The sequence below is a fragment of the Scyliorhinus canicula genome, chromosome 3 (assembly GCF_902713615.1).
Source record: "Scyliorhinus canicula chromosome 3, sScyCan1.1, whole genome shotgun sequence".
In the NCBI taxonomy this organism is placed as follows: Eukaryota; Metazoa; Chordata; class Chondrichthyes; order Carcharhiniformes; family Scyliorhinidae; genus Scyliorhinus; species Scyliorhinus canicula.
In genome coordinates this window covers 229,115,561-229,136,426 of record NC_052148.1, presented here as the reverse complement: position 1 = coordinate 229,136,426, position 20,866 = coordinate 229,115,561, and the positions used below count along the sequence as shown (strand labels likewise).

At 47.6% G+C, this 20,866-nt stretch overlaps 1 protein-coding gene across 2 annotated transcripts in view; it reads left to right on the top strand.

The window, feature by feature from the left end:
• LOC119963356 (short transient receptor potential channel 3) overlaps positions 1 to 20,866 on the top strand; it is a 204,464-nt gene that overhangs the window by 105,908 nt on the left and 77,690 nt on the right. For both annotated transcript variants that reach the window (XM_038792368.1, XM_038792367.1), the window contains 2 exons: positions 7,596 to 7,812; positions 7,914 to 8,147. In XM_038792368.1, coding sequence (XP_038648296.1) covers positions 7,596 to 7,812; positions 7,914 to 8,147 — 451 coding nt within the window. The remainder of the gene's footprint in view (positions 1 to 7,595; positions 7,813 to 7,913; positions 8,148 to 20,866) is intronic.

Genomic DNA, 20,866 nt, shown 5'->3' with positions numbered 1-20,866 from the left:
GTGGCTGTTCCTGCACATGCCAGCTGTATGCTCTGCGGCCCATGTCTGGCGCCCTCCTGTGGGATATACTGTTGGCATCTTCCTTGGGTGAGCCGCATGTTGCCCCCCAAAAGGGTGGCGCACGGGTGTGGGTGGGGGGGCACACCCATACAGCCGGTGTCGCTCTGTACAACTACAGGCCATGGTGGGGGGTCAGTGGGTTGCGCTGCAAATTGGTTGCCTTGTGGGTCGTATCAATGGCGGCCCGTGCGTGCACAATCCGGTCCCAAGGTTCACCCAACCCCTCGGCCCACCTCCTGGTCACTCCCAGGTACCACTTGGCACTGGCAGATTTCCCTCCCCCCACCCCCCCAGCCAGCATCAGCAACGGCAACCCATGGTTACACCTTTGGGAACAGGACCTACCTTCTCCCTCTCCCTCAGCAGTCACAGTGCCTGCTTCCTGATTTTCCTGAGTAAATCTCACCGTCGGTAATTCCTCCTGGTGGAGGTGGAACATCGCTGAGCCCTGGAGAATACCAGGGTGGGCCAGTGAATGATATGCCAACGGTGTTTACTGTACAATTTGCATGGCCACACCCTCGTGCCGTGTAGAATGCATTCACTTCGCTGTCGAGGGGCCGGAGCATGGCATTCCACTTGGCGCCCACTGCTGGCCACGACCTTCGGCCGACATGCAATTCTCAGCCTAATGCACCGGACTTTCATTCTAGGGGATCAGGTACTAACTGAAGTTGGGCCCACCTGGAAACAGAGCAGAAGCAGTCACGGGGGCTACCAGATGCTGAAGCGGGCTGGTTAATAGGATTTTGTCCCCGTTATAATGAAAAGAGTAAAACAAAAAACAGCCCTCCACCCCTCACACTGTCCACAAACTCACCATGCCTATCCATGCTAACTCATGTCACCTCATGCCCCCCACCCGCTCCCATGACTCCTCATACCTTCCATCTCAACCAATGCCCCTCTGCCTACTCCCACAAACCATTGTTTGCAGCAGACTACCCATCCTTCAGAACAGCGACCACGACACAACCCTGCCATGGCAATCTCTGCAAGACATGCCAGATCATCGACATGAGTACCACCATTACACATGAGAACACCACCGCTGTGCATATTCGTGTGACTCGGCCAACGTTGTCTACCTCATACGCTGCAGGAAAGGATGTCCCGAAGCGTGGTACATTGGCGAGACCATGCAGAAGCTGCGACAACGGATGAACGGACATCACGCGACAATCGGCAGGCAGGAATGTTCCCTTCCAGTCAGGGAACACACCAGCAGTCAAGGGCATTCAGCCTCTGATCTTCGGGTAAGCGTTCTCCAAGGCGACCTTCAGGACGCGCGACAACGCAGAATCGCCGAGCAGAAATTTATAGCCAAGTTCCGCACACTGAGTACGGCCTCAACTGGGACCTTGGATTCATGTCACATTACATTCACCACCACCATCTGGCCTGGATTTGCGAAATCCTGCCAACTGTCCTGATTTGAGACAATTCACACCTCTTTAACCTGGGATTACCCCTCTCTCTGGTTCTGTAAAGACTTAATTACCTGCAAATGCTCGCATTCAAAGTATCGTATTGCATCTTTGACTTTGGGCGCGATTCTCCGCTCCCCAGGCCGGGTGGGAGAATCACGGGAGAGCCCCTCTGGCACCCCTTACGATTCTCCCACCCCCCCTAAAATGGCGTGTCACATTTTGCGACACGCCGCTCGGAGAATCGCGGGTCGCCGTTTTTCACGGCGACCCGCGGTTCTCCGGCCCAGATGGGTCGAGCGGCCTGATGTTCCCAACCTGTTCACGCCAGCGGCAACCACACCTGGTCGCTGCCGACATGAACATCGCGTGAAAGGTAAGTTTGTGGCCTGTGGGGGGCGGAGAGGGGATCAAGCACCACGGCCGTGCTCAGGAGGGGACTGGCCAACGATCGGTGCCCACCGATCGTCAGGCCGGCGTCTCTTAAGAGACGCACTCTTTCCCCTCCGCCGCCCCGCAAGATCAAGCCGCCACGTCTTGCGGGACAGCTGAGGGGAAGACGACAACCGCGCATGCGCAGGTTGGCGCCGGCCAACATGCGCATGCGCGGCGGACGTCATTTGGCGCCGCCGTCCGCGTCATTATCACAACGTTCCTAGCCCCCCGGAGGGGGGAGAATAGGGGGCGAGGAGTGGCCTCCGATGCCATCGTGAAACACTCCGGGTTTCCCGCCAGCGTTGGCCGTTGCGGAGAACCGTACCCTTTGTCTATATAAATGTTTCTGGAACCCACCTCTTCATTCACCTGAGGAAGGAGCAGTGCTCCGAAAGCTAATGATTTGAAACAAACCTGTTGGACTTTAACCTGGTGTTGTAAGACTCCGGCATCTGCACATTATGTCTACAAATAGCTAGTGAAATTGGAAGCACCTTTCTTTCAACTGCAGACTTTTCAAAATATTTATGAGCAGGGGATTTAAATGGCTCGACAACTTGACAGTTCTGCAGACCTTATCCACTTTTTACACAGATTCGTATCTACTCTTGACAACCCAAAGGGATACTGGATCCCTCTGAAAAGGTGCCTATCTCCCCAAAGAATTCCACCCTCAAATGTATAAAGCCCATGAGCCGTGTTTCAGAGAAGTGGGTGACGGGGTGAAATTTGCCCTAAGGGGGTCAGTGCAGGGGTTTTTCAGGAGATGGCAACCATTCCTAGATCTCCTGGCAGAACGGTAAAAACAAAAGGTCAGCAGCAACTCGGGGGGGGGGGGGGGGGGGGGGGGGCTGTCTCTTTGTTTTTGTTTTGGGTTGAATATCTGTTTTTTGCCAACGACGGGCGTTAATTTATTGTTTCTCTTTTGTATATACGGAGGGGGGGGGGGGGTTCTGTTCTTTTTGTTCTTAGAATTTTCTGTTATTGTTTTTTTTTTGTGAAGATGTGAAAATTTGAATAAAATTATTTTAAAAAAAAAGAAAAGTGGATGACCAAAACTGATTCTGAGTGAAGGCAGCTGCACTTTTAAACATGTAAATGTACGCGAGTGCACTGCGGATGGACAAAGTACATCCCTCCTCCATTCCCCACCCTCACTCAGCAAAAGTGATGGGTGCCATGTTTGGGTGTGGAACTCCCGGATTTAGGGCTCTGGACCCACTTTGGTACAGGTGTGGAGACCTTCCAACTTGGTGAAAAGTCAGGCCTCAGTTATTCCATTGACAGGGTAGAGCCAGAGAAAATTCAGGACCTTTAAAATCAGCAAGTTACTAACAGGATAGCCAGATTTACTACCCATGCTGACATTGAATTGTTATTAGCGTTACACAATTGAGTTTTACTTTTCCAGACCACTGAAAATACAGATGCCAAAATATGTTTAAGGGTCTGATCTATTTACAGGCCATGATGTGTCAAAATGACTTTAAATTGAACACAGGAGTTGTCCACACGTTTTATTAGTAGAGGAATGCTTTATATGCTTTGTTACTCACAGTGCAACATAATAATAAATCAAAAATATATTAATTAAGTAGCTGAGTTTAAAAATACCAATATAACAGATACAGATTCCTAGAATTGTATCACATGAGCATAATGATAAAATGAATTACATTACTGATTCATATCTTTCACTGTGGAATCCTGCTGTAGACAATTTAATTGTCATCATTTTGAAAAGATACTGAAATGTTCCAAGAATTGGTGCATAGTGACTGAAATGTTGATCAAAAAGGACATCAGGGACTGTTCCAGAACTTAATTAATTTACCACAGGTGGCAATTTTATCCTTTGAAAAGTATTTATGGGAGTAAAATTCGATGTTCTCACTCTCAGAGATTGTAACTCAGGGCAGTTCAATACTCTTACCCGTGCTCTCCTCCTCATTGCCAACAAGCTCAACCTTGGCCTCTTTCACCACCCAATCTTAATCAGATCAGTTGAAACTGTAATAAATGTTTGATCAATAAAGCACCATATATTGGGAACTGGGATGTGCGTTGAAGTATCGACTGATTTAAAGTGTCCTGAACAGGAGATGGATGATTCACTGATATATCAGTTTGACCTGCCATTTCGATATGTAGTTCAACGGAAATTGATCAGCAGTCAGGTTCATAGTCTGACTTCAAACTTATTCATAGCTTATTCAATCTGTATTCAGAAGTGCATTATTCATTGTTGTATGTTTTTCTCCAAAACATTGTTTTCCCCGAACTACCAACCTGCTATGTTAGGTACGGTCACAATCATGTAATTCTTTCCAAGAACAAAGAAAAGTACAGCAGAGGAACAGGCCCTTCGGCCCTCCAAGCCTGTGCCAACCATGTTGCCCGTCTAAACTACGCTTCCCTCTATTCCCATCCTATTCATGTATTTGTCAAGATGCCCCTTAAACGTCACTATCGTCCCTGCTTCCACCACCTCCTCCGGCAGCGAGTTCCAGGCACCCACTACCCTCTGTGTAAAAACAGGACAACAAAAAAATGTAGGTCCCTCATATAACTTTGGTCTAACCATAAGAATAAATATGTTTTTAAGAAGCCATGTGTTTTGCAAACTATACTGAATACATTCAGGACAATTTATAAACTGGAATAATTATATTCTAGATATTATTTTTTAGATCCAATGTTTAAATTTCACAGATTTTTGGAGCAACTTTACAAAGATACAGGGCAAAACTCTCCACTGCCCCCCGCCAGTAGCAGGGTTCCTGATGCAGCAGAGAATCGGGCTTCCGGGATAAAAATGGGATCGCCGCCCTTTGTGATACTGGAGGCGGGAGTAGGATTCGTGCCTGCGCGCCAGCGGGAGGGCCGGGCACCATATTCTCTTGGCCCGCGTGATTCTCTGGCACGGATTACTATTGGTAATCCCCAGCATGGCCCTGACGTGGTGGACCTCGCGGTGAGCCAAGCGGGCATCATTTTAAGAGAGCTGCCCCCAAAGTCCATCCAAGGGCCACCCCTCCTCCACAATGCCAGACCTGCCCACCACAACCCCAGCAGACCCCCCCCCCAGAGACCCTCTAAAAAAGAGACCTCTCCAAAGGCCCCCTAAATAGGGACCCCCCCAGAGACATCCTAAATAAAGAGACCCCTCAGATACCTGCTAAATAAGGGGACACCCCCAGAGGCTTATAAATAGTGGACCTCCCACAGAGACCCCTAAATAGGGGACTCCCCACAGACCCCCAGGGGTGGCATGGTGGCACTGTGGTTAGCACTGCTGCCTCATAGTGCCAGGGACCCAGGTTCACTTCCGGCCTCAGGTGACTGTGTGGATTTTGCACTTTCTCCCCGTGTCTACGTGGGTTTCCTCCAGGTATTCCGGTTTCCTCCTACAGTCTAAAGATGTGCAGGTTAGGTGGATTAGCCACGCTAAATTGTCCCTTAGTGTCCAGGGATGTGTCGGTTATGTTAAAGGGTTATAGGAATAGGGTGGGGAAGCGGGATTGGTGCAGTACTCTTTTGGAGGGTCGATGCAGACTCGATAGGCCGAATGGCCTCCTTCTGTACTGTAGGAATTCCATGAAACGAGAGCCCTGTCAGTAAGCCCCCCCCCCAGAAAATAGACCCCTGTCAGGAAGCCCCCCAGAAAAGTGACCCCTATATGGAAGCTAAAGAGCAGTCCAGACAGAGGCAGTGAAAACAATTACTGTTGTAACACTCGCCTGGGCAAATACAACTGTTGACTCAGACACAGGAAGTACCAGGTGTCAATTCCTGGATGGAGAAAGCGATGACCTGTGTTTAACCCCCTCAGATCCTTGAACTGCAAACCATTCATTCACTTCCCTTAGTAGGCTGTGATTGTTAGCTTTCAGGCACACACACAGCTGTAAGCCTTGCTTAATTCCACTTTTTAGTAGTTCAGTAAATCTGAAGTGCTCTGACCACAATGTTTACAAACATCAACCACTTCAAAGAGAGTTAAGGGCTGTCAATTTCCAGCTCAAACCTTCAAAATCACTCAAAAGTGAAGGTGGGTGATTGAAATTTATACGTGGTGCTTCCTCTGTCTGAGCCAGCAGGTATATTGCCCAGGTGAGTGTCACAACAATAATTTTTTTCATTGCCTCTGTTTTGACTTCTCTAACTTCCAGACAGGGATCTATTTTCTGGGGCGGCTTCCAGGCAGATTTCTCTTTACTGAGGGGCTTCCTGAGAGGTTTCTATTTATGAGGGACTTCCTGACAGTTTTCTCTTTCCTGGCAGGGCTTCCTAACTGGGGTCCCTGTTCTGTGGGGTCTATGGCGTGCCCCCCTATTTAGGGAGTCTTTGTGGGGGGCCCTATTTAGAGGTCTCTTTGGGGGGGGTCCCCTTATCTAGGGGGTTTCCAGGGGCAGTCTCCCTATTTAGTGTGTCTCTATGGCAGGTCCCCCTATTTAGGGGTTCTCTGGGGGCTCCCCTATTTAGAGCAACTCTGTGGGGGGGGGGGGTGTCAGTTCACCCCATGCTTGTGGAAGAGGGGGGATCCAAAACACCCGGGGGTGAGGGGGCAGATGTGCAATGTGGGGGGTTGGTGTTGATGTATGATGCGGGGGAGGTGGGGCCTGGTTTCTAATGCATGGGGAAGGGGGGAGTTGGTTAGCCGCTGGACCTCGCAATCGGGCTGCCTGCTCAAAATGACGGCACCATAGCGGGATTCTCTCGGGAATCGCTCATAATCCTTGCCATGCATAAATTTGCATGGCTGAAGATTGGAAATTACTGCCTGATTTGTAGTCAAATCAGTAACAACTCAACTCCGACGGGAGAACATAATCTCCTGAATGGAGAATTTCAGCCACAGATTTTACAAATATTGCATTCAAAACCATTATTTGGTTCTCATATTGCTGTTAGCTGTTGCTGGAGTTCAAAAGGGTGCAGCACCAATTCAGCTCTTTTTATAGCAAGGGCAATTAGTGCATCATAAGACAGGCTTTAACAGTTTGTAGAAAGACAGATGGAGTCTAAAATATGCAGTGTTGTAAAGACTTTTAACAAGTCGCCTGACTTTTTTAATGGTTTTAAATTATAAGAGAACACATTAATGCATCCTCAATGATAGAATTAGTAAATTTGCTAGTTGGTGTAAGACTTTGTTGCATAGATCAGAAAAATCCCAGCTTCAATTTCCAGTCCGTGCTGAGTTAGTCAATCTCAGGACAACATTAAGGATGGTAGCACTGGCCGCAATGCCATTTGCGGTAGGGACAGGAAAACAAATTAGCTCAGGTTCCTGGTCCTGATCACTAACAATGCAACTCATGCTGGGAAATGATGTGTGTGGATATGCAAAAAAAAGAGCAGGATTGGGATTGACTGTAATGCTCAAAGGGCCATCTGGCTTTCCGTACTCAGCCCCTCAGCTCATGCTTGGCACAGGGTGCTGGAACCTATGGAACAAAACCCCAGATGGGTCAATGCCATCAAGAGAGTGAAGGGAGAAATTAAATTTGAAAAATGACTCAACTTCCCGGAATGGCATGTGAAATTCAACAGCAAAAAAATGAGATTACACCGGCTGGTTAAAGAGGAAAACAGGTACCCATGAGGTGAAATGACTGATGCTCAGTTTACATCTACAGGATAGATACATATTTTAATTTTTCCTTCTAGCTGGGGAAGATGCTAAGAAGTCCCTTCATGAAGTTTGTGATGCATGCAGCGTCCTTCATCATCTTTCTGTGTTTACTAGTATTTAATGCCTCTGACAGATTTGAAGGCATCAAAACCTTACCCAATGTCACTGTTACGGATTACCCTAAACAAGTCTTCAGAATGAAAACCACAATGTTTTCTTGGACGGAAATGTTAATCATGGTGTGGATATTGGGTAAGTAGCTTCCTTATTGGCTTGTGTAGACAGTAATATTTTTCATGTTTTCTTTAAAGAACTATGGACAAATTAATTGGTTTTTTTTAAATCTCTTGTAGGTATGATGTGGACTGAGTGTAAGGAAATCTGGACAGAAGGGCCACGGGAATACATTTTCCAAATGTGGAATCTTTTAGATTTTGGAATGCTATCAATTTTTATCGCTGCATTTACAGCAAGATTTCTGGCATTTCTGGAAGCTTCTAAAGCACAGCAGTATGTAAACGAACATGTTGAGGAGAGTGATCTTTCCCTTGTAACACTTCCACCAGAAGTTGAATACTATACGTACGGTAAGGTGACATTGTACAAGTGACTTTCATTAAAGTGTAACCTGTTGTTTGGCTTGTGTAGTTACAATAAGGTAAGCCAGTAATGCAAAATCTCTGGATTAACAATGTCAGTTTAATACGGTCGATATTTGAGTGTTAACTTGGTGGTGTTATTGAAACTAGAAATTTCCTTGGTACCTTTCCTGCTCAACCAGTGCAACATTGGCAGCAGATGGAAGGAAATCCTGATCATATTTGGCCATATTTTACTGCAGAAGTGAATGAATGCCAGGGCACCTGATATTAATTCAAAAATGCTGGAAGTGTGAGACGATAAACAATGCGATAAGGGAAGCCAAGCACACGGGACGAGCAACTGTGCACCTCATTGACCAATCAAATTGAAGGATTGCGAAATTAACAGCATCAGGATGAAGAAGGAGATATATAGGGCGGGACTTACCGATCAACCAGCCGCGTGCTTTTCAGCGGTGTAGGCGGCTCGCCAGAGGGGTTTTCTGGACCCGCCATTGTCGAGGGGTTTCCCATTGACTGCACCCCTCTTTGCCGGGAAACCCGTGCGCCGTCGGTGGGACCAGAATATCCCGCCAACGTGAACAGCCAGCATTCCGTCCATAATAGAGAGCGAATTCAATGACAGATAAGATATAGAGAGATAAATGAAAAAAAGGTAAAGAAAGATTGAATTAAGAGCGAGGAGGCAAAAAGAGACAGAGAAGAATAAAACAGAAGTTTTATTTCAAAATCATAATTTTTAAAACTCCAACAATTAAAACCAGAGTTTATGAGACTCCAAATTTGTACTAGATAATTTTCAGTGTCTGAAACATTGATTGGCACTAATTAATAGATATTACATCATTAAAAAGGTTAGTCTGGAATAGACCAGGCAAACCTTTCTTCACACCCTATTTTACAGTCGCACAGGGCAGGGGAATCCCACCTGATTTACAGGCATAAAATCCAGCCCAACATCTCTGACAGTGCAGCAGCCCCTTAGTACTGCACTGGAGTGTCAGCCTAGATTCATACTGCTCAAGTTCTGGAGTGAGGCTTTCACCGATAACCTGACTCATACAACATGCTATTCAGTACAATTCAATGGGGCTGGTTTAGCACAGTGGGCTAAATAGCTGGCTTGTAATGCAGAGCAAGGCAGCAGCGCGGGTTCAATTCCTCGCCTCCCTGAACAGGCGCCGAGATGTGGCGACTGGGGCTTTTCACAGTAACTTCATTGAAGCCTACTTGTGACAATAACCGATTATTGTTATTGTTAAGGAGAAAGCGGGAGTCCACTTACATGAAACTGACCGCAGAGCAGTGCAATGTTTTGACATTTGAGATTGACCATCCATCTGCCCCTTCCCTGGAATTGCTGCACCATTTACACATCAATAATGGCGAAGGTGAATAGCCTTGCTGACACTTTGGCAGGAGATTCTGGCGCAGGGTTTCTGCTGCATTATCACTCAAGTTACAACAATGGAAAGAGAAGCTCCAAAGATATTTACCCCAGGATTGGTTTAAATAAGTGAGAATCATCATGCATGTCCTTTAACTTACTCCTCTAGTCAGCAACATCATGCAGATATTTTGACATGATCGTTAACATTTCATGAATATCACTGACATCCGCAAAGATCACTGGGTGAAATAATATTCTGTACAGGCAGAACCAAAATATTAGCATTGAGATGCAGGGTTGACGAAAAGAATCTGCTTTGATTATTTCCACAAGCTATCTATCGCCTGCTCACACTTCAAATTGTGGTAATTTTGCACAAATGAAAATAATTTAACATCTATTTCAATCCTGCAAAATGAAGATAATGTGTAAATTAAAACGATGCGGAGTACATATGCATATTTCTATGGTTTTTATACAAAACAAAATCAACCAGGTGAGTACATCAGTGTGTGCTGCACTTGTTTACTCCCACACGCAATTCTGGGGGTCTGTGCACAAGCTAGCATCCAGTTTACTCAACCAAATGATCAGAACTGCTGCAATTATGTAGTTATTAACTCTAACACTCAAAGCAATTTCAGGCCTCTTAAGTCCAAAAATATGCAAAACCAAACCAAACTTTGCACAGAATCATAAAATTCCATACAGCGCAGAAGGAGGCCATTTGGCCCATTGAGTCCGCACTGATCCTCTGAAAGAGCACCCCACTTAGACCCAATCCCCCACGCTACCTCTGTCACCCCATCTAACCTGCAGACACTTAGGGGCAATTTAGCATGGCCAATCCACCTAACCTGCACATCTTTGGACTGTGGGATGAAGCCAGAGTACCCGGAAGGAACCCAGGCACACAGGGAGAAAAGCAAACTCCACAAAGACAGTCATCCAGGTCTCTGGTGCTGTGAGGCAGCAGTGCTAACCACTGTGTCACAGTGCCACCCTATGTGAAATATGTCAAGTCAGATGGGTCAATAACCATAGGGAAGCTTGTTCTGAGTTGTGAATCTTTTGACAGGTAAGTTTAAACGGTGTTGTCAACTTCACATGTAATAATTTGATGCGTTTGGAAATTTAACAATACTTTTAATACAGTTATTGACAGGGATTTGTTCTTAAAAGGGAAGGAAAGTGTTCAGATACATTAGCGTACTTTCCCTGGGAAATAAAGCACTCTTCTGCATTCAGTGATATTGATATTCTGATGTTAGTGTGTCAATTGGACTCTGTACTTTGATCTTTACATTGATTGACAGCCTAGCTATCTGCGGAGCCTTTTAAATAGCAGAACAGCAGGATGACGTCTTTGATTGTTTAGCCTTTGAAGAAATGAAACAGATGGTCATCTGACCCACTTCTTCAAGGTTTCAATGCATTCAACTCTGGAGGCTTTGTTGATGAAATGTTGTAAAATGGAATCTAATTATGAATGCTTGGGTGAATTCCAAACCTCACTAATGGATACAGCTCAGCAGGAGTTGTTTATCTAGCTGTCAAGGAGACTCTGAACTTTCCTTAGATTAATAGTTTTATTAGTGCCTAAAAGGATTAAGGTTTATGAAGAAAATGGTTGTTTGTTTATTTTTACAGTTATATGAGAATCTCAAAGACATCCCAATGCTATTATCAGGCTCATGAGTTCTGACCATATGGATTTTGGGTGAGTGGTCATGGAGATTATGGAAGGGGCATGGGGGTATGGAGGGGAATGGATGATGGGGGGGTGGGGGGGACTGAGGGGTGAAGGCTTAACACATACAGAACTGACAGAATGACACAGCAAATGAGTTGGATTTTCTAACTTGCCTGCCTTGGCAGCCACCTGTCTGAGTCCCTGTCTTAGGCCTGCTTCAGGAAGAGGTATCCCTGACTCCAGTCTATCCCCAACACCCAGCAGGAAGACAGCATGCATGAGAACTGCTGGACAGGGATGGTGACATTGGGAAATGTTCTGACTCACGATTCCTACCTCGAAGGGAAAAATATGAACCTCGGAAGTAGGTTTGTGTGGCATTGACAATCATTTTGAGGGAACGAATGGAGATTGACACATAGAAAATAGCAGGTGTAGATCATTCGTCCCTTCGTGCCTGCTCCGCCATTCATTACTATCATGGCTGATCATCCAACTCAGTAACTGGTTCCCTCTTTCCCCCCATATCCTTTGATGCCTTTAGTCGCAAGAGCTATAATCTAACTCCTTCTTGAAAACATACAGGGCGAGATTCTCCGCACTCCCGACGGTGCGGAGAATAGCGTGGCTCGTAAAATTTTACGGCCACGCTGTTCCGACGCCCTCCCGCTATTCTCCCCCCCCCCCCCCCCCCCCCCCCACGCCCAACTCCCGACACGAATCGCTGCCGCCGTTTTTTTACGGCCGGCAACGATTCACAGCTGATAGATGGGCCGAGTTCCCAGCCCTTTACGGCTGTTTTTACGAACGGCAAACACACCTGGTCTGGCCGTTCGTAAAAACGGCCGTAAACACTCGCATTTTATAACCATGGCACCGATTGGCACGGCAGTACCACGGCCGTGCCAAGGGCCCGCGATCGGTGGGCACCGAACGCGGGCAGCGGGCCCGATGCCCGCGCACTATTTGTCCTTCCGCCGCCCCGCAGTATCCATTCGCGGGGCGGCTGAGGGGCATCCCGGCCCGCGCATGCGCGGGTTTCGCGCAAATACGCGATGACGTCATCCGCGCATGCACGGGTTGGAGTCTTCCAATCCGCGCATGCGCGGCTGACGTCATATGACGCGTCAGCCGGCGCTAACTCGGGCAAGCGGGCTTAACGAAATTCGTTAAGCCCGTGATGCCGGAGCTTACGGCGTCGGGCTGCTAGCCCCGCCCGGGTTTGACGCCAGCCTTACGATTTCTCCCGGTTTGGGAGAATCGCGCCCACAATGTTTTGGTCTCAACTACTTTCTGTGATTGCGATCTGGGTGAAGAAACCACTCCTCTTCTCAGTCCGAAATGGTTTACCTCTTATCCTTAGACTGTGATCCCTGGTTCTGGATTTGACCGTCATCGGGAACATCCTTCCGACATCTACCCTGTCTAGTTCTGTTCGAAATTTACAGATTTCTATGAGATCTCCCCTCATTCTTCTAAATTCCTGCAAATATAATCTGAACTGTCTCAATCTCTTCTCATATGTCAGTCCTGCCATCTCAGGAATCAGTCTGGTAAGCCTTCGCTGCACTCCCTCTATAGTTAGAACATCCTTCCTCAGATAAGGAGATCAAAACTGCAAACAATATTTCAGTTGTGGTCTCAGGTGTAGTTATTTGTGTCCTCTCTTGTGAAGACAGAACCAAACTATGTATTCAGTTGGTCAGCCATATACTTGTTCCCCATTATAAGTTCTCCTATTTCTGACTGTAAGGGACCTACCTTTGTCTTCACCAATCTTTTTCTCTTCATATATCTATAGAAGTTTTTACAGTCAGTTTTTATGTTCCTCGTACTCTTTTTAATCAATCCCTTAGTCCTCCTTTGCTCTCTTAACCTCCTGGCTTTCAGACGTATTCTTTCTCTCACTCTTTTATCCCCACGTCACCGCTCTCAATTTTGCTTTTTCTCATGCTCTGTTATCTTCTTGGCTCTACTCTCCCAGTGAGGAGGCATCAGTAGATTGGAAATAGGCTTAAGTAATTTTCTCATTCAAGAAGCATAATTAAACTAATACAGCTAAGTATAGACTGATCAACTTTACTTCAATTCCATGTAGATTAATGGAGTCACCTGTCAGGAGTAGATCCGAGGATTATCTGTACAATAACAGCCAAGTAAACAATAGCCAACATGGGGTAAGAGAGGATATATCCTACCTGACAAATCTTACCAAATTGTGCGCTTACAATTCAAAGAAATATCTGATAACCTTCCACTCAATAGGCTATTGGTTGTGGGATTGCAGACAGAACCAAATTAGGAGAGGTACAGGACTCAAACAGAGTAATTCAGGACAAACACACTTCACACTCAGGATACCCTCCGCTGTACTGTGTTAATTACTGATGTACTAAGTGGGATAGATTCAGGTCAGATGTAACAGCTCAAAGGTGGACATCCATGACACACTGTGGGCCATCAGGAGCAATAGCAGCATGATTGTATTTAACTACAATCTGCAAACTCATGGCTTGGCATATCGCTTACTCTACCATTACCAGCAAGCCAAGAGACCAATACTGTTTCAGTGATGAGTACAGGAGAGCATACCAGGGAGCAACGGAAGGCATACCTATAAATTAAGTAACACTGAAAGCACTTCATATTTGATGACCAGGTTTTTACCTGCAACGGAGAGGGAGCATTGCTCCCACAAGCCCTGTTTCTGCTTCACCGTACCTACACACGTACACACGTTTCCCAGTTTTAGCACATGCCCCAATCTCTCCAAACCATATCCCCAGCTAGTCTGACCTGATGGTGAAGGGGAAAAAGGATTGATCAGCCCAGTTCCCAAAGAACATGGCCTCACTCTTGCCAGGATTTACCTTGGTTCCAGAGGCCAGCTTGAACTGGTCACAAAAGCTCAGCAGTTTGTGTACCAACAGCGGATCCATGCAAAAGGCAGCAACATTGTTCTTATTCAGGCAGACTTTGACCTGACTGCCTTTACTGCCAGTGATGATCACTCCTTTTATGCTCAGATCCTTCCATATGGACTCGGCAAAAGAATAGGACAGGGTGAGAGAGTGCAGCCCTGCCTGACTCCAGAGTTAATCAGAAAGCTTTCTGATTCCCATCTTATAGAACATAGAACGATACAGCGCAGTACAGGCCCTTCGGCCCACGATGTTGCGCCGACATGGGAATTCAAAAACTAAAGGCCATCTAACCTACACTATGCCATTATCATCCATATGCTTATCCAATAAACTTTTAAATGCCCTCAATGTTGGCGAGTTCACTACTGTTGCAGGTAGGGCATTCCACGGCCTCACCACTCTTTGCGTAAAAAACCTACCTCTGACCTCTGTCCTATATCTATTACCCCTCAATTTAAGGCTATGTCCCCTCGTGCTAGCCACCTCCATCCGCGGGAGAAGGCTCTCACTGTCCACCCTATCTAACCCTCTGATCATTTTGTATGCCTCTATTAAGTCACCTCTTAACCTTCTTCTCTCTAACGAAAACAACCTCAAGTCCATCAGCCTTTCCTCATAAGATTTTCCCTCCATACCGGGCAACATCCTGGTAAATCTCCTCTGCACCCGTTCCAAAGCTTCCACGTCCTTCCTATAATGAGGCGACCAGAACTGTACTCAATACTCCAAATGCGGCCATACCAGAGTTTTGTACAGCTGCAACATGACCTCATGGCTCCGGAACTCAATCCCTCTACCAATAAAGGCCAACACACCATAGGCCTTCTTCACAACCCTATCAACCTGGGTGGCAACTTTCAGGGATCTATGTACATGGACACCGAGATCCCTCTGCTCATCCACACTACCAAGAATTTACCATTAGCCAAATATTCCGCATTCCTGTTATTCTTTCCAAAGTGAATCACCTCACACTTCTCTACATTAAACTCCATTTGCCACCTCTCAGCCCAGCTCTGCAGCTTATCTATGTCCCTCTGTAACCTGCAACATCCTTCCACGCTGTCTACAACTCCACCGACTTTAGTGCCGTCTGCAAATTTACTCACCCAACCTTCTGTGCCCTCCTCTAGGTCATTTATAAAAATGACAAACAGCAACGGCCCCAGAACAGATCCTTGTGGTACGCCACTCGTAACTGAACTCCATTCTGAACATTTGCCATCAACCACCACCCTCTGTCTTCTTTCAACTAGCCAATTTCTAATCCACATCTCTAAATCACCCTCAATCCCCAGCCTCCGTATTTTCTGCAATAGCCGACCGTGGGGAACCTTATCAAACGCTTTACTGAAATCCATATACACCACATCAACTGCTCTACCCTCGTCTACCGAGTTTGACAATGCCAGGTTTAAGAGGTAGTTGTAAGCTATATTTCTTGTGTTATGTTAAAGATATTTTAGTACTGTGGTCATAATAAAGTTTTAATATACCATCTCTATTTTGCGTGAAATTACTCCCGGAGTGAGGTATCATCTCCTCACAGCCTTACAAAATAAAAATAAAATATTGGGGTTTCCAACCAGTATCCTAACTGTTAGAGTACAGAACTTCCAGGACAGGAACTGTGCTGGCTGGGTGCAGTAGGGAGATGCACCTTCTTCCTTTACACTGCTGATCAAGGGCAGCACGGTAGCATGGTGGTTAGCATAAATGCTTCACAGCTCCAGGGTCCCAGGTTCGATTCCCGGCTGGGTCACTGTCTGTGCGGAGTCTGCACATCCTCCCCGTGTGTGCGTGGGTTTCCTCCGGGTGCTCCGGTTTCCTCCCACAGTCCAAAGATGTGCGGGTTAGGTGGATTGGCCAGGCTAAATTGCCCTTAGTGTCCTAAAAAATAAGGTTAATGGGGGGTTGTTGGGTTACTGGGATAGGTATACGTGGGCTTGAGTAGGGTGATCATTGCGCGGCACAACATCGAGGGCCGAAGGGCCTGTTCTGTGCTGTACTGTTCTAATTCTAATTCTAATCACAGAGCTCTCTGCACCTTTTGGAAGAAGAAATGTGAGCACATCTCATTCTGCACTATGGAGCAGATTCTGGACTGAAAGATGACCTTGGAGGCGTCCGAGGCATGGAGTGAGACTTGCTGACTCTTTAACTCCTGGAGACCCGCCATGACATCAACCCCCAATGACTGTGGCCAGAGTAGTTTTTGGAAGTTTGTCTGGAGTTGGGGAGGTGGGATTCCCCGGTCGCCACCACCAAAATCGCATTCAGCGACCAGCCGGAGAATCCCCATTTGCGCTGAAATCGGGGGCGGCGCGTTTTTGCAATGCTTCACCCCCTCAAAAGGCCTCAGGTGGTCACCCTCCCCCCTCCCCCGATGCTCCGCTCCCGATGGGCCTAGTTCCCGACGGCGTGGAGCACTTATCCTTTTTATTTTTATGGACCCTGCGTGTCGGCTGCGGACTGAATCCAGCGCCGCCACAGTCGGGAAGGAGGCCGTTTGGCGGGGGCTGAGGAGAACTGGTGGGTGGTCCAGGGGTGGAAAGGCTTTGCACGGGGGGGGGGGCAGTTTTTGCCAGCCGGCGCCATGATGCACGGCGGGGCCGCTGCTGGTCGCCGCTGTGCGCAGCCACAGACCTGGCAATCCTCCAACCTTATCTGCAGATAAAGCCAGGGGGGGCTTTATGCTGCGCGGCTGCTAGACCCCCCACTAGACGAGGGTTGGGGCAACTTTTGCGCTGTTTTTTCTAGCGTACAACGGCACTGTTACCACGCCGGCATCAACATTTAGTCTGCAAATCGGAGAATCCGGCCTGGGACATTTCCTCCTGTCTCTCTCTTTTTCTCTCTTGCCTCCTGATCACCTTTGAGAGTGGAAAACCTCTTGCTGTTCACCTTGACTGCTTCCCGCCAGTGCGGAGGGACTCAAAGTGGGGTGTCACGGTTCTCCAACCTTTTAGAACCGCCTTTGAGTTCCTAAATGTTCTCTGGGATCAACAGTTTCATGTTCAGCTCCCATGTCGCCCTGCCAACCCTCCGGTCTTCCTGTAAGTGACAGTCATCCAGTAGGAGGCAGTGGTCAGAGAATAACACTGGCTTGACATTGGTGGATCTAACCGTGAACACAAAGGACAGGAAGTCAAACCTGGAGCGGACGGATCCGTCTGGCGGCAACCATCAAAGTTACGCTCCATCTGCAGCATTGTTGAAGCCATCGTGCAGCTTAGTACCTTTTACCGTTGCCATCAGGCATTTAGGCATGGCGTCTAGCTTGCTAATGGCCCTGCCAGATCATCCAGCCATATCGATGATGTAACTGAATGACCGGCCTGGATGTGGCCAACAGCAGTGGGAGCTGCTGAAGGACAGCCAGCTGCTTGCTCTTTAGAGCCGGGAGGACATGTTAATCAGTCTCAGGGGAATGCTTTTGTACATTATGTCTGCTACGAGGAGGCAACTACCCACCACCTCCTTAACCCCGGTGATGGCAACGTTGCCTCCTTCTTACCTACTACTGACCTGCTTCCGCTTGATGGGTGTAATGAACTCCAATTGGCTTTATTGGCTGGCCAATTGGAGTATGAGCTCCCTCAATGATAGCTCATTGAGGTGACCCATATAATCACCTGTGTAGGCTTTGTGAGCCAGTCTTGAGTTGACTGGACTGCTAGCAGCACTGTTTGTAGCTGCTCCTGTAATATCGTTATTGTAAATAAATATTGGTGTGGTGACGGAACTCCTGCCTCCCGTGGATTACTACAATGGGAAAGTTGTGGTGTTTCTTCTTCTCATACCTCAAGTATGAGGTGACTCACTGACAGAAGAAAATTCCACTTTACATATATTTATATTGCAGGGCCTCCCAAAGCTCCTGTATCCATTTTTCCAATTACCTGCTTGTCAGTTTCAGGTCAACCAACTGAAATGAATCAACCAATTTCAATCTAATCGGTCTGATTTACAATTAGGACACAACAGTAAGCTTCTAGAATAAGTTCCATGTACCTTTTAAATAAATAAAAATGTCAAGTAAATAAAATAAGTTCAGCACGTATTTGGTATATATTCTGAGAGTCATGAATGTGGAAATAAAAGGCGGGACTCTCCGCTCCCGGGACTAAGTGCCCGCGTCGCCGTGAGCGCCGTTGCGTTTCACGACCGCGCGAACAGGGCCCGTGCACGACCTATTCTGGCTCCCACAGGAGCTCCAGCCTCCTTCCGTGGCGCGACTCGTGCGGCGCCCCAGCGATTCTCCCACCCGGCGTGGGGGGGAGAATACCGCCCAACAAGTGAATTGTGGCAGTGAGTTGCAAGGATACAAATATTGCAACACAGAATGTTAATGGTGCAATATTCTGTTCGCAATTCACTTTGTGTTCTAAACACGTTTTGAAACAGTTGCTTTAATAAGATGGAGTAAATAACCTTTGATAAACACCATCAGCAATTGATCCTCAGATTGGGAAGTATAAGTATATTTTGCAGCCACAGGGACGTAATCACAAATGCTGGGTTTTCAAAAATGTCAATGATCTATTTTGAATTATGTAATGATTTCAGGTTGCAATAACCAGCACGGGACGCACGGGGAGGGCTCGATTGTTTTCCCCGTGTGACTCAAGGAGTATGAGCTTCCCCGGTTAATAACGGGGCTGATAACATGTTGTATACAAGGTCAGCTAGATAGGAACCGACCGACAGAGAGAGAGGACCCGGTGAGGTTCAACCGGGTAAATAGTATGTGTTAAAAATAAATGTTTTCTTTGCTTTACTCATTTGACTCCCTTTGCCTTTATTAAAATGGTGATGAAAAATATTGGAGTGCAGACATCTTTATCAATGTGACAGGCAAACAGGGCAGCACGGTGGCGCAGTGGTTAGCCCTGCTGCCGACGGCGCTGAGGACCCGGGTTATATCCCAGCCCCGGATAACTGTCCATGTGGAGTTTGCACATTCTCTCCATGTCTGCATGGGTTTCACCCCTGCAACCTAAAGATGTGCAGTTTAGGTGGATTGGCCATGCTAAATTGCCCCTTAATTGGAAAAAAATAATTGGGTACGCTAAATTTTCTTTAAAAATGAGTCAGGCAAATGAAAATAATTGGTGAAAATGCAAGCAAAGTATGAATCAGATCTGTCTTCCATCTCTGAAAACAATTCTTTAAAAGGTGTTGACTCCCAACATGCAGCCTCACTCCAGAGGAATACGGGTTGCCAACTCTAATTAATTGTATTCCTGGAGGTTTCATCACATGACTTGCCCCAATGCACCAGACATTAGTCGGCCAACATATCTATCCTTGTGATGCACCGCCTTCCGACACCAATTGGAATTCCAATTGACTCCGGGCACAATCTGCCGGCTGTGTCCCCATTCAGGCGAACGGGGGTGCGGTACAGACGGTAGATGCTGGGAGATCCCGCTTCTGGATCTACCAGGCTCACCGCACCTCATGAGATCTGATAGGAACTCGCAAGTTGTCGCAATCTGAATCCCGCCCATTGTGGGCAGGGTCAATATTTGGCAAATCTGCATATTAATGGGAGACAGCTAGTCTCACTCTAATATACGCTCGCCTGATTTACTGAGACCCTGGGATCTAACCCCTATACCTCGGAGACCTTAGGCGAGCACCGTTCAGTACTGGTCCCCACAAGCAGGGACCAGATAGAACTGCACTTGGGTGGGGGTCTTCCAGGGGATCGGAGGGCACTGGTTGGTTGACTGCTGGGCAGGGTGGCACCCTAGAACTGATGGTGCCACCAGGCACCTTCGCACTGCCAGTCTTGTACCCTGGCAGTACCAGCCGGGTACTGCCAAGGTGCCACGTTGGCATTGTTCCCATGCTGGGGATCGGGCCCAGGGATGTCCTGCCTATGTGAGGTGGGGTGCGGGGGGGGGGGACTCACTTATAGGTGAGTTGTGGCTTTGGGGGGATCTGAGGGTCGTGTTGGGGGATTGAGAGTCGCAGCAAGCAGAGCTTCTCAGTGCAGGAAACGGGACAAAGTGTGGCCTCGGAGGGGTGTTCCCTGCTGAGGTCCCAGATTGCAACAAAGTCCCGTTAGATAGCATGGTGTTTCTCGTGCTGTCTGAGGCCTTGGGCGACGCTGCCGATCTCCATCCGAGTAGGAGCCGTTGCCGGGCTATCAGGGTGGCGAAGGCCAGGAGGTCGGCCTCAATTCTCTCGAAGAATTCTGGCTGTTCTGACATCCCGAAGGCTGCCGCTAATGAGCATCGTTCCACCTTAGCATCCACAACCTTGGACATGGCCTCGTAAAATGTGGTCCAGAATCAAATCAGTCTTGGACCAGAACGTGTGGTGTGGTTGGCCGGACACCCCTGGCATCACTCACATCTGTCTTTCACTTCTGGGAAGAACCCTGTGATATGTGTCCTGGTCAGGTGTGCCCTGTGCACCACCTTCAGTTACATCAGGTTCAGCCTCAAGCATGAGGTGGGGGGTTCACTCTGTGCAAGATCTCGCTCCAGAGACCTCCCCCTAGCTAAAGGCCTAGTTCTTCCTCCCACCTCTCTCTTGTTTCATCCAGTGGGGCCCTTACCTTCTCTAGCAGTTGTCCATGTACGTCCGCGCACTTTCCCTTCCCTAACTCATCCTGCGATATCAGTCTGTCTGGCAGGGTGCATCTGGGTAACTGGGGGAACAATGGGGCCTCCTTGCAGAGGAA